This window comes from Nicotiana tabacum, chromosome 6 (assembly GCF_000715075.1).
Source record: "Nicotiana tabacum cultivar K326 chromosome 6, ASM71507v2, whole genome shotgun sequence".
In the NCBI taxonomy this organism is placed as follows: Eukaryota; Viridiplantae; Streptophyta; class Magnoliopsida; order Solanales; family Solanaceae; genus Nicotiana; species Nicotiana tabacum.
This window is the reverse complement of record NC_134085.1, coordinates 107,491,124-107,503,397: the sequence shown is the minus strand read 5'-3', so window position 1 is coordinate 107,503,397 and position 12,274 is coordinate 107,491,124. Positions and strand designations below refer to the sequence as shown.

Genomic DNA, 12,274 nt, shown 5'->3' with positions numbered 1-12,274 from the left:
AACACATGAAACACATTTACTGCAGAAAATACTGTGTGGCAAGAAGCAGATTTAGTACTTAGGTGACAAAATGTCAATTTAAAAGAGAAGCAAGAAGGAAGAAAAATATGCCTACATTACTTGATCGTTAATTGAAATATTTCAGATGGGGCATTAATCTTTCTCTCAAGTCCAGAACGACACCGTTCTCTTAAGTTTAAAGAGTAGTAAGATAATAATGAAAATTAGCAGTCTCTCCAATGTAATCTCAAGGATGAGAGCTTTCCAATTGTTATAGCCCGTCTAATTTCATCTAACATATATATATTCACATGAAATTACTCGTCAGGAATGCGTTTTTATTATTTAAGATGCTCTTTGAACGAAAAAAAATTGTTATACGGTTGATTTCTAATTCTCCCTCTAAACAAGAGATAGCTATGATGATTTTTTTAGGCTGGCTTTATGATGATTTAATCTTGGGAAAATGATGAAAATAGCGAGCACGCATCAAAGTACCTTCACCAAATTTTTTCTTCTCTCTCTCTATGCAATTGCTGCTTAGAGACTGTCATGGCAAGAAGCTGTTATTCATTAATCCAAAATAGGCCACAATTGAAATATAAACGGTGGCCAGAAAAAGGCTATTTCTGGTAAGTCGCTGTATTGGTCCAAACCTGGTGTGGCATCATTTTCAAACTTTGACGAAATTAATATTTTCTTTTTCCAAAGCATTTCTTTTCTGTCCAAAAAATGAAGACCATTTGAGTTGACCATGTCAATGATCGACGGCGCTTCAAAGTACCTTCCAATTGTTTTCATGTAAAGACTAAAGGAGTATCCTTCTTCTTCTCCTTCACAAATTTCTGCAATAATTGCCACTGCTCTCTCTCTGTAAGCAATTCTGAAGCTTTTTCTTTGTTACTTTTGCTGTCAAATCCTCTTATTCTTTGGCTATCTGAATTCTTCACAATTTGCATATATGATGCCACAAATTGTAAATTAGGAGGATTTTGTTAGTAACTAGCTAGCTAGTGTTTTGGATGCATTCACTTGTTCCTTCCTTTATGTTTACTTTCCTAATTCTACTTGGATTAATTAACTTACAAAATCTATTGAATCTAAAAAATAGCTGTGTTCTATTATTATCTTGATTTTGTCAATGGTATATGTCATCTAGGTTGTTCATGGTTCGGTTTGGATCGGTCTTTCCTAAAAAGAAACCAAACCAAGTAAGTCGGTTTTTCAAATATTAGAACCAAACCAAACCAATTAAGTCAGTTTTTTCTCAATTCGGTTCATGTTGGTTTTTCGGTTTTTTCGGTTATTTGTCGGTTTTTTCTTAAATATAAGGCATACACTACCAAACACACATTTCGACGACCACATCAACATAACACTATCAAATCAATTGCCCTTTGAGAAATCTATTATTTACCAAGATATATTGATAGATAATTGAATCAAATAGTGATAAATAATTTAAGGACTCAATTAAAAATATATTATTTTTAACATGAAATAGATTCTTACATTTAACAAAAGAAAACTACCAATTAAACTAGAATGTGAAGGTAACGAACTGTACTAAAAGTGCAAACGATTAATATTTACTATAAAAATTTTAAAACTTTGTATAAAAGTATACATATATATATAGGTGTAATAATAAATTTAAAATAGCTACTCCTATATTCGGTTTGGTTTGTTTTTTTTTAATTAAAACCAAAACCAAACCAAATTTGATCGGTTTTTAAATTTCAAAACCAAAACCAAAAAGTATCGGTTTTTTTGGTCGGTTTGGTTTGGTTTTTGGTTTGGTTCGGATTTTCGGATTTTTATGAACATCCCTAATCATCTATGAAAGCTCACGAGAAACTCCAGTTTCTTGACTATTTTATGGTGTTTGTTCAAATTCAATAACAATGGTAAATATAGACGAGCAGTACGAATAGTAGCGAGAAGTATAATAGTTGGTGATTTAACCTTACTACATACAGCAATTTCTACTGTTTATCACAATTATTCACCAAATATAGGAAGATATTAGATGCCAGAAAAAACTGATGTTTGTAAGTTATGATTAAGCTCTCTGTCTGATGGAATCTTGAACTTTTTAGAACTATTGCCGTTGATGCATCTAGCACTATGAGGGAGTGTATCAGCTATCAATACATAAAGCATAAAGTTTGGGGTACAGCCCCGATACAATCATAACAACCCATAAAACGGATGCTATCACTAGTACAATCTAAGGTAATCCATAGAGCGAGCAGAGTTCAATGCAAAATGACTAAAATTCTAAAAGCAAAGCAAAGCTCAAGGGCTCCCACGGATTAAAAGTGTGGCTCACCAATATATCCCCCTCAAAGCCAACAATACTTCTGCCCTCACGTGGTGTCTCAACACCTGGATCTGTAAATGTAAAGGAGCGAGTCTATCGACTCAACAATTAAATGATAAATACATCCAAATTTAAGAGACAAGTTAAAGACTTCAGAAACCGTTACCACAGTCTATATACACAATCGCATCATACAATCAAGTATATGGAAATATATCTCGTGTAGCCTCCATCTATGCACATTAACCATTTCCATATTCAAAATACGCTAAGGTTACAATCATTACTTACTTTTAACCTCTTTATTAGCCCAAACCTTGATAAACACCACTCTACCATGCAACATTGTCTATGCTAGAAAAAATAATCACAAATACTTGGTAAAAGAAATCACAAATTGGTCAACTCATCAATAATCTAGCATCGCAATGCTTAAAATAAGGTTAGAAATAAACTCCAAACCTGCCAGTAGTCAAACTCCATTAGTGGAATAAACCTAAGTTAGATAACTCTTTCTAAGAATATAACTGATTTCTTACCTTGAATTCTTATGGAGAATCTTGATGGGATGTTAGCCCCTTCGACCCCTCTCCGCAATTCGATGAGCTAGAGCTTATTTTATTGTTGCTTCTTCAGCAAAAGCAATTCTCTTTCCTGTGGACCTTCCTCCATTAGAATCAAGGGCATCGGGTCTAGCTCCACTCTCTCCCTTTACTGCTTAGCTACCGCTCTATGGTTTTTTTTGGATAAGGTAAGTTTTATTAATGAAGGTACCAAGATGGTACAATTACACCAGACCAAAAAACGCTTACAGCTCTGTGGATTAGTACCTTAACCTTTGCAGCCGCTGCTGGAAAGCCGTGTCCAGAGATAAATCCTATTTCGGATAGTGTGAGTTAAACATATTTTTCCCATCCTTAGGTCGTGCTAACATTGAGAAAATAGATTGGATTTGTGGTTTATATAGTAGAGAGTTAGGGCACACTCGAAATGGCTAAGTACCCTCCTCCGGAAGCTTTTGATGTGACGCATCAAGCTTTTCATAGAGTTTCTTGGCCAAAATAGCCTCTGACGCATCACATCAACAATTTTCATTTTGCCGTATCAGGGGTTATGCCTCAGTAGTGTGCACCTTCATTGAAATGATCATAACTTTGTGCAGGAAAGTCCTAATGATGAACGGTTTGAACCGTTGGAAACTAGACTACAAGGGTTACAAGTTTTCGTCTTAAATTATTATCAATTCCTTATAGGTTAAGACTTGTGCATCTTTAATGTTAAGGCATGTTTCACTTGTTAGCATAGGTACAAGCTTCCAACTCCTCTTGTTTCCAAAGCACTCTTAGCTTAATACAAATAACACCAACACATCAAGCACACATACTTTCTAATGGTGTATATATATAGTCAAGAACGGGACGGAGTGTTACAATGTGACTCACACATTTTTCAAGATTAATTTATACACTAATTCATGTGACTTGTATCATTTTTTCTTTTTCTTGCTCTTTTTCAGCTGGGTACCAGTCAGCAGTCATTTTACTTGATTTCATATTTTTCATCTTCTTAAAAGCCAAAGAAGAATGGAGAAACATGTGGTAATCCTCATTTTTACAACTGTAATCATGAGTCTTGGATGCCTAGTACAATCAGATGCCTCTACACATCAGTATAAAAGTGGAGAAAAAGTGCCTCTCTATGCAAACAAGGTTGGCCCATTTTTTAATCCCAGGTAGATGCCTTAAACATTTCCATCACTATGTGTTGTTGCTTTTGACTTGTGTCTTTACTTCAGTTTGTGTCAGGTAAATATAATTTTATTAATTAGTTTAGTTCACTTGCTAAAACAATCTTTTCATCAACACTTCCGCATCACGTAAAAACAAGGAAATTCCTGTCCCCTTCCCCAAAAATTCCACCGTCCACCTAGTTTCTATTTGAAGGCACTTTCTTGATTGCATCATAAATATTAATTGATCTGACTCCTACAATTATTTTCTGATCGATTTTATTAGTATAATATTCACTTTCTGCTTGAGATGGATGGTTGGCTCGGAAGCAGATTTTGAATCTATTTTCTACCTGATTATAAATCTGCTAAAACCCTTGGAACTGGTCAGTGATAGAAAACGAGCACAATATATATTAATGAATTAGATTATCTCTTTGTGGATTAAAATCAGGCGGTCATCAAATGCCTTAGACAATCTTGTTAGGCATTTTCATGTGGCAAATGAAATGAAATATTTCTCTAATGTTTCTTACTGTTAATATTATTCATTTTTCCTATTGCAGTGAAACTTATTCTTATTACGATCTTCCATTTTGTCGACCAGGTTTTCTTTTTCACTTTTGTTAAGTCCTTGATTGTCTATTATGCTGAATAAGAATCCTCTATTCTTGTCGCACATCACAATATTTTCTTTCGTTCCTTTCTTTTGTTTTTGTCAATCTTCTCTTAAGGTTTTCTGGTTAATCTTATTTGTTACCTATTTTTCTAAAACATTGGCAGATAATTTGGAAAAGAAGAAAGAATCTTTGGGTGAAGTGTTGAATGGAGATCGCCTTACATTTGCTCCATATAAGCTCGAGTTTTTAGCGGACAAAAAAGATGCCAAAGTTGTATGTAAGAAAAGGTTGACAAAGGAGGAAGTTGCACAATTCAGAACCGCTGTTACACTGGATTACTACATCCAGATGTACTATGATGACTTGCCAATATGGGCCTTCATTGGGAAGATCGATAAGGAGGGAAGCTATGACCCTAATGAGTTCAAATATCACATTTATACGATGTTTCACTTTGAAATATTTTACCACAAGGACCGTGTTATTGAAATTAACCTTCGAGCCGATCCGTATGTTACAGCTAATGTAACAATAGATGAGGAAGTTGATGTAGAATTCCTTTACACAGTGGTGTGGAAGGCAACTAACACCCCATTTGAAAAGAGAATGGACAAATACATGATGTCTTCTTCTCTGCCCCATCACTTAGAAATTCACTGGTTCTCAATTATGAACTCATGTGTGACAATTTTCATCGTAATGTCATGTCTGGGAACAATTTACATGCGGGTCCTGAGGAGAGATATTTATAAGTAAGAAGATGTGTCCTCTTTATTCTTTCACTATGATATAGTTTGATCTTAGTATCAGACTAAAAATACTCCATTTTGCTCAATCTTGTGAAGGCTTGCGCAGGATGAGGAATTCTCTGATAACCAAGAAGAAACTGGGTGGAAAAGCCTCCATGGTGATGTCTTCCGGTACCCAAAGTGCAACTATTTGCTTTCTTCAGCGCTTGGTTGTGGAACACAGCTGTTGGCAGTGTCAGTAATTTCTGAGATCATCTTGTTTTAAGTAGAAGCAGTATAAACTATTTGTGAAAATTATGCTCATTAGAGATTCTTTCTTGATCATGTTTCTGCAGAGTGGTGGCCATTTTAAGTTTAGGCGTGCTTGGTGTTTTTCAACCGTATGATCGAGGAGTTTTGCACACTGGTTTGATCATAATATATGCAATAACTTCTGCAATTGCTGGATTTTCCGCAGTATCTTTTTATCATCAGCTCGAAGGAAGCAACTGGGTATGAACTGCAGGATTGTGCCTACCTTAACTCTTCTCTCAAATTGTGCTCTGAATAGAAGATTGTACAGATAACCTTATTATCTTGTTTTTGGCATGGCAGCTAAGAACTTTATTGCTGACGGGAGGAATATTCTCTTGCCCCTTGTTCCTAACCTTTCTCTTCCTTAATACTGTTGCCATCAAATATGGGTCAACTGCAGCACTTCCTTTGGGCACGATTGTGGTTATACTTCTCCTCTGGGTTTTGCTAGCATTACCTTCACTTCTGTTAGGTGCATTATCTGGGAAGAGAATAAGGTCTGAGTTTCAAGCTCCTTGTCACACCACAAAGTGTCCTCGTGAGGTTCCACCACAGCGTTGGTACAGGAGTATCATAATGCAAATGGCATTGGCAGGAATTTTGCCTTTTGCTGTCATCTATATTGAGCTGTATTACATATTTGCAAGTGTTTGGGGTCACAGGATATACACAATATATGGCATTCTTTTTGTTGTATTTATCCTTCTCCTGATTACAACTGCCCTTGTCTCTGTTGCTATGACGTACTTCCAACTTGCCGCAGAAGATCATGAATGGTGGTGGAGGTACTGCCTTTCTCATCTTACTACTATGATGCTTTTCTTCCTGAATATTGCCTTCTTTTCATAAGGTGTAAATATCATGATTATTAGAGCATAAGTTAACTACTAGCTACCTTACTGCTTTGACCAATTCTTTAGTTAGTAGTTAGGATTTTGTTAGTACTTTATTTTCTCAAATAAATCTCCTTATTCAAGGAGTTTGTTTAGCAAGTAGTTTAGTCCTCCTCTGCCAGATGAGTTAGTTTAGGGAATTGGTTTTTCACTCTTGTATTTAAAGGCTGCTTTGATTCAATAAACATATCAGCTTTTTGTGCTTCTCTTATTCTTATAACTCTCAATTTTGATATTCATGTTCTTCAGGTCCATTGAAATTGAATTAAATACATCAAGGTGAGTTTTAATAGGTGTACCTTCTTTCATACGAAGATTGCATAACCCTCTTTTCAAGTGATGGTCGTCCAATTTAATCATGTGTCACAAATTTTTAGTTTGTAATTCTTGTTCATCGAATAAGGCTCACCGCTATCCTTTTCAGAATCTTACTTTATCAAGTACCAAACCGTTTCAAACAATATTTAGTGATTTATGGGGTTCTTCTCCGGTTTTATCGATTACCAAAAATCATACTACTGCATTTTTGTTGATCAATACACCAAATATACTTGGCTATATACATTAAAAAATAAAAGTGAGGTTAAAGACCTTTTCAAAAATTATCAAGCATTAATGGAACGTCGTTTCAATACAAAAATTGTTTTTATTTATACAAATGGTGGTGGCGAATATAAAGTCTTGATCCATAGCTAAGTTCTCAGGGTATTGAACATCTTTTATCTCCCCCATACACACCCCCAAAGAGTCGCTCTTGCCGGAAGACGTCACAGACATTATTGAAACGGCAAGAACTTTACTTCATGAAGCTTCGCTTCCACCGACTCTTTGGTCTTCTGCTTGTCAACATGTGGTTTATCTTATAAATAGCTTGCCAACTTCACTTTTACAAAATAAATCACCTTTTCAAATATTGTTTGGTAACGATCCAAATTATAATTCTTTAAAAATTTTCGGGTGTCTCTGTTATCCCTGGCTCAAACCCTATTCAAAAAATAAATTAGAGCCACGATTAACACCTTTTGTTTATTTAGGTTATTCTTTAAATTATTATTGCCATCAATGTTTCGATCCGAAATCTTCCAAAATATATTTATCTCGAGATGTAAAAATTTTTGAAAATAGTTTTCCTTTTCAGAATATCTTTTCAAATATTTTCTTAAATTTTAAAACTGTTGCGTGAGAAAACCTAACTGGAACTAACCCAACAAAATTTTCTATTTTTTCTCTTCCCATAATAAGTGAATTACCCAACCCTATACTTATCCCAAATACAGAAACCAGCGCTCACAAAGACACCGTCTCCTCTGCCTGCGCTCCAACAGAATCTGCAACTATAGGTACGTCTTCGACTTCTCCTCCTACTAATTATGTTGTTCCTCCTGATCTTAATGATACCCAATCTTATCCCCTATTGCCATCCCCAACAGTTATCCCAAGAAATTCAAATGTCTACTCTCCTCCACAATCATTACGTACATTATCACCACCCCCTTCCTCAACACCTATACATTCTCAACAACCATTCACCTCAGTCCCACAGCCTCAATCACCATCTTTTCCAATTGTATACAGTCGCCGAACGACCAAAATGACATCTACTTGCCAAACCACCGTTGCTCGTACCACTGCCTCAACTCCGCAACCCTCACAACCTTCCTGTCACAGAATCACAACAACCTTCTTTCCCTCCAATTCACAGAACAACATTCACAAACCGAAAACAATCCTTGACTTCATGGCTCGCTTATCCCCCACCATCACCCCTACTAGTTTTAAACAAGCTAACAAACACCTAGAGTGGCAGAGAGCAAAGAAAAGTGAATTTGATGCATTATTGAATAATCAGACATGGGAATTGGTACCACATGACCCCACAAAAAATATTGTTTCTTGCAAGTGGTTTAACAGGTTAAAGAGAAAAGCTGATGGGACAATCAATCGCTACAAGGCTCGCCTTGTTGCAAAGGGGTTTACACAATGCCCTGGAATTAACTTTCACGTTACATTTAGTCCGGTTATCAAATCGACTACTGTGCGCTTGGTGCTTTCGATTGTTGTCCAGCAGAATTGGCCCATACGTCACCTTGATGTCAACAACGCGTTCTTGTAGAGTCACCTAGAAGAAGAAGTCTACATGGTCCAACCTTCGGGTTTTGAAGACGAGCAGTTCCCCTCACAAATATGTCGCCTAAAGAAAGCGATATACTCACTCAAGCAAGCTCCTCGGGCCTGGTACAATGAACTTAAAACGTTCCTTCTCTATTTGGGATTTGGCAAGTCCGAATGTGATGCATCGCTTTTCATTCCCAAAGTGTCGAACAGCGTGTTGTATGTGCTGGTTTATGTCGACAATATAATCATCACCGGGAGCCATAGCTCATATGTAAATCAGGCTATCTATTGTATTGCTGGCCGTTTTTCCATTAAGGATCTCGGAAACCTTAACTTTTTCCTCGGAGTTGAGGTGCTTCGTGTTGCAGATGGAATTACTGTATCACCATCCAATTACATCAGTGAAACCCTCTCTAAAGAAAATATGAAAGACTGCAATTCCGCAAAAACTCCAATGAGTTCCAATGAAGTACTTCAACAAAACGATGGAGCGAAACCAACTAATGCCACTCGCTACTGGAGAGTTCTTGGAAAACTACAGTACTTGTCGTTCACTCGTCCAGACATAAGTTTCTCTGTGAACAAATTGTCTCAATTTATGCACTCCCCATCTAAAGTACACTGGAAAGCACTCAAACGAGTACTCAGGTATCTTCAAGGAACAATTCAGTTTGGTCTTCGCATTCAAAGAGATAATGATTTCAAGCTGCACATGTATTCTGATGCGGATTGTGCTGGAGATACGAGTGATCGAGCCTCCACTACTGCTTACATACTATTTTTTGGCCAAAATCCTGTGAGCTAGTCATCCAGGAAACAAAGAACAGTTGCTCGCTCATCAACTGAAGCAGAGTATCGAGCAGTTGCAAGTGCACTTGCTGAAACAAATTGGGTGATGAATCTGCGAAATGAACTACATGTTTCACTTCCACAAGCACCAACCATTTAATGTGACAATGTTGGTGCAACTTATTTGTGCGAAAATCCAGTCTTCCATAGCCGCATGAAATACATTGCGGTGACTTTCACTTTGTTCGCAGGCAAGTCCAACAGAATCAAGTTCGCGTTGTTCATATTCATACTGCAGATCAGCTCGCGGATACGCTTATCAAAGCGCTACCAAAGCCAGCCTTTGACAGACACTTATTCAAGCTAGGCGTAGTTACACACTGCCTAATTTGAGGGGGGCGTATTAGAGCATAAATTAACCACCAACTACTTTAATGCTTTGACCAATTCTTTAGCTAGTAGTTAGGATTTTGTTAGTCCTTTATTTTCTCAAATAAATCTCCTTATTCAAAGAGTTTGTTTAGCAAGTAGTTTAGTTCTCCTCTTCCAGAGGAGTTAGTTTAGGGAATTGATTTTTCACTCTCGTATTTAAAGGTTGCTTTGATTCAATAAACATATCAACTTTTTGTGCTTCTCTTGTTCTTATAATGATCTCCTAATCCAAAGCAGATTGATTTGCTCTTGAAAAAGGAACTAATGGAAGGATTTCCACATCTTTGTTTCCTTGAAGTTTCTGTGTCTTCCTTTAGTTTGTTCTATTTCTATATTTTCCAGTTTATGATCGTACACCGTCAGTTCTCTTTAACACCGTATGTGCAAATTCATAGTTCTAAGATAATTTTCTTCTTGATTCACATAGAAGCTCACTTGGTAAGGATCGAAAACTTTGCTTGAAAGGATTAGTTTCGAGTCTTTGGTCAGCACTCAGCAGTTTCTCTTGGTGGGTGATCCATAAATATGATATAAGTTCTCATTTAGGTTGTGGCATGCCACGACACTGGACTGCTGGTAATCTCCCCTTAAAACGTTTTCTGATAACCGAGAAATCCCCGAAGGCCTATGGTGCACGGTTTGAAACTCGATGCATCGTGGCTTTTGCCTGTTATTGTATGGGCTCTTTAAAGCTGAGTACAGCTGATGTGATACTTAAAAAAAGTTTCAGGATTTTAGACCGATCATCAGCATGAATCTAATTTTCTGTTGAATAGTCATTTCTTCTTGCATCTGAGTCTTTGGGGCTCATCCATCTGACTGTTGGATGAATGGTTGTCATTGATCTAATACTAAGGGGCTGCAGCCTGATAGTGCTATAGGAAACATCATATGGGGAATTCCTCACATGAAAGAGTGCTTGAGCTTTAGGAGTGCTTAGAATACGTTCCTCGTCTTTCTCTCTCCTAAATTTTGTTTGCAGTGCTACTGCCTACGCACTAAAATTTGAATTTCGAATTTCTGTTTAAGGTCTCCATTATTGTCCTTGTCTCTTGAAACAAAGCCAATAGCGAGCATTTGTCAGAATTTTATTGCCACAGTAGCGTAGGATTTAGTTTAATCTGTGATTATTTCCAGCCTTACATCAACAGGAGAGTTCCCTAATCTTCATTTGAAAAATGCTTGAATGTCAGCAGTTACCGCTAATTGTTATGCATTTGAAAATTGAAATACTTTGCTATGTCTTTAATGGCTGACTTATTGCTCACTTGAAACAGGTCTTTTCTTTGTGGTGGATCGACTGGCTTGTACTTATTTGGTTATTCCTTCTACTATTACTTTTTGCGGTCAGACATGAGTGGTTTCATGCAAACCTCATTCTTCTTCGGATATATGGCTTGCGTTAGCTATGGCGTCTTTCTCATGCTAGGCACTGTCGGCTTTCGTTCCTGTTTGCTATTTGTCCGTCTCCTGTATGGCAGTATCAAATGCGAATAGCTGGTTGCTTTCAAGAACATCCTTTGGTTGTTTGGAGAAAGTATTCATGCCTTATCTTTCATAGCTAATAGTTCAGTTGGATTTCGAAGTCAAGAATCAAAAATTTTAATGTCTTTACATTCTGGGATGTTGGCAAAGTTTAAGAAGCTGTTCTGATTTAAGGACACAATGTACTTTAAATGTGAGAACAATAAGATTTTCTTATTCAAAGTTTAGCTCAATGAGTGAAAAATAGTTAGTTTTACTCCTTGAGGCTTGAACTAATGCTTTACTAGTTGCTAGCGTATAGTGTAGTACCCTTGTGTTGCCAGCATTCCCAAATGGAGTTAATGGCTGAATATTCAGTTGGTTTATAGTTAAATCTTTTTATAACTTAGATTCTTCGGTTCGGTGGTAGGTTTCAAAGATTCAGTTAACCGAAGTTTTGTCATATTGTACACAGGTAAATTGCATTTGTGCTTTATATTACTACCACCAAAATTCCTTTAACACTCTCACTTTCTTGTTCTCTTTCTTTCGTGCCATTGCAGAAAAATTGATAGCCAAAGCTGAGGAAGAGATGAGTAACTTAAGGGATGTAACCAAAGATCTGTCTCAACAAGTGAGGATATTAGAGTAATAGGTTAAGCATTCTGGAAAAACCAATTTATCAACAACGATGGCTTAATATGGGGGTGTCAATTTAATCTCAATCCCATTCAACCCGCCCAACCCGCCTAAGGTTGGGTCGCTCATTGACCCAACCATTGTTGAATTCAGCTTATCTTGATCAGACCCAACCCATCTTAGTCCATTTAAAGTTGGGCTGATTTTCAGCCCAAATTGATTTATGA

General features: G+C 36.8%; 1 protein-coding gene across 4 annotated transcripts; it reads left to right on the top strand.

The window, feature by feature from the left end:
• Nucleotides 1-371: 371 nt before the first annotated feature.
• LOC107767629 (transmembrane 9 superfamily member 3-like) lies at nucleotides 372-11,813 on the top strand. 4 transcript variants are annotated; one of them, XM_016586682.2, is made up of 8 exons: nucleotides 372-873; nucleotides 3,840-4,055; nucleotides 4,619-4,659; nucleotides 4,836-5,424; nucleotides 5,518-5,655; nucleotides 5,757-5,913; nucleotides 6,016-6,500; nucleotides 11,222-11,813. In XM_016586682.2, exons 2-8 carry the CDS (start codon nucleotides 3,907-3,909, stop codon nucleotides 11,439-11,441), a joined length of 1,779 nt encoding a protein of 592 aa, XP_016442168.2. In that variant the 5' UTR covers nucleotides 372-873; nucleotides 3,840-3,906; the 3' UTR covers nucleotides 11,442-11,813. The 4 variants fall into 4 exon arrangements, with proteins under 4 accessions (XP_016442168.2, XP_075111195.1, XP_016442170.2 ...); XM_016586684.2 differs by having other exon boundaries at nucleotides 735-873; nucleotides 3,897-4,055; XM_075255094.1 differs by lacking the exon at nucleotides 4,619-4,659 and having other exon boundaries at nucleotides 485-873.
• Nucleotides 11,814-12,274: the final 461 nt, after the last annotated feature.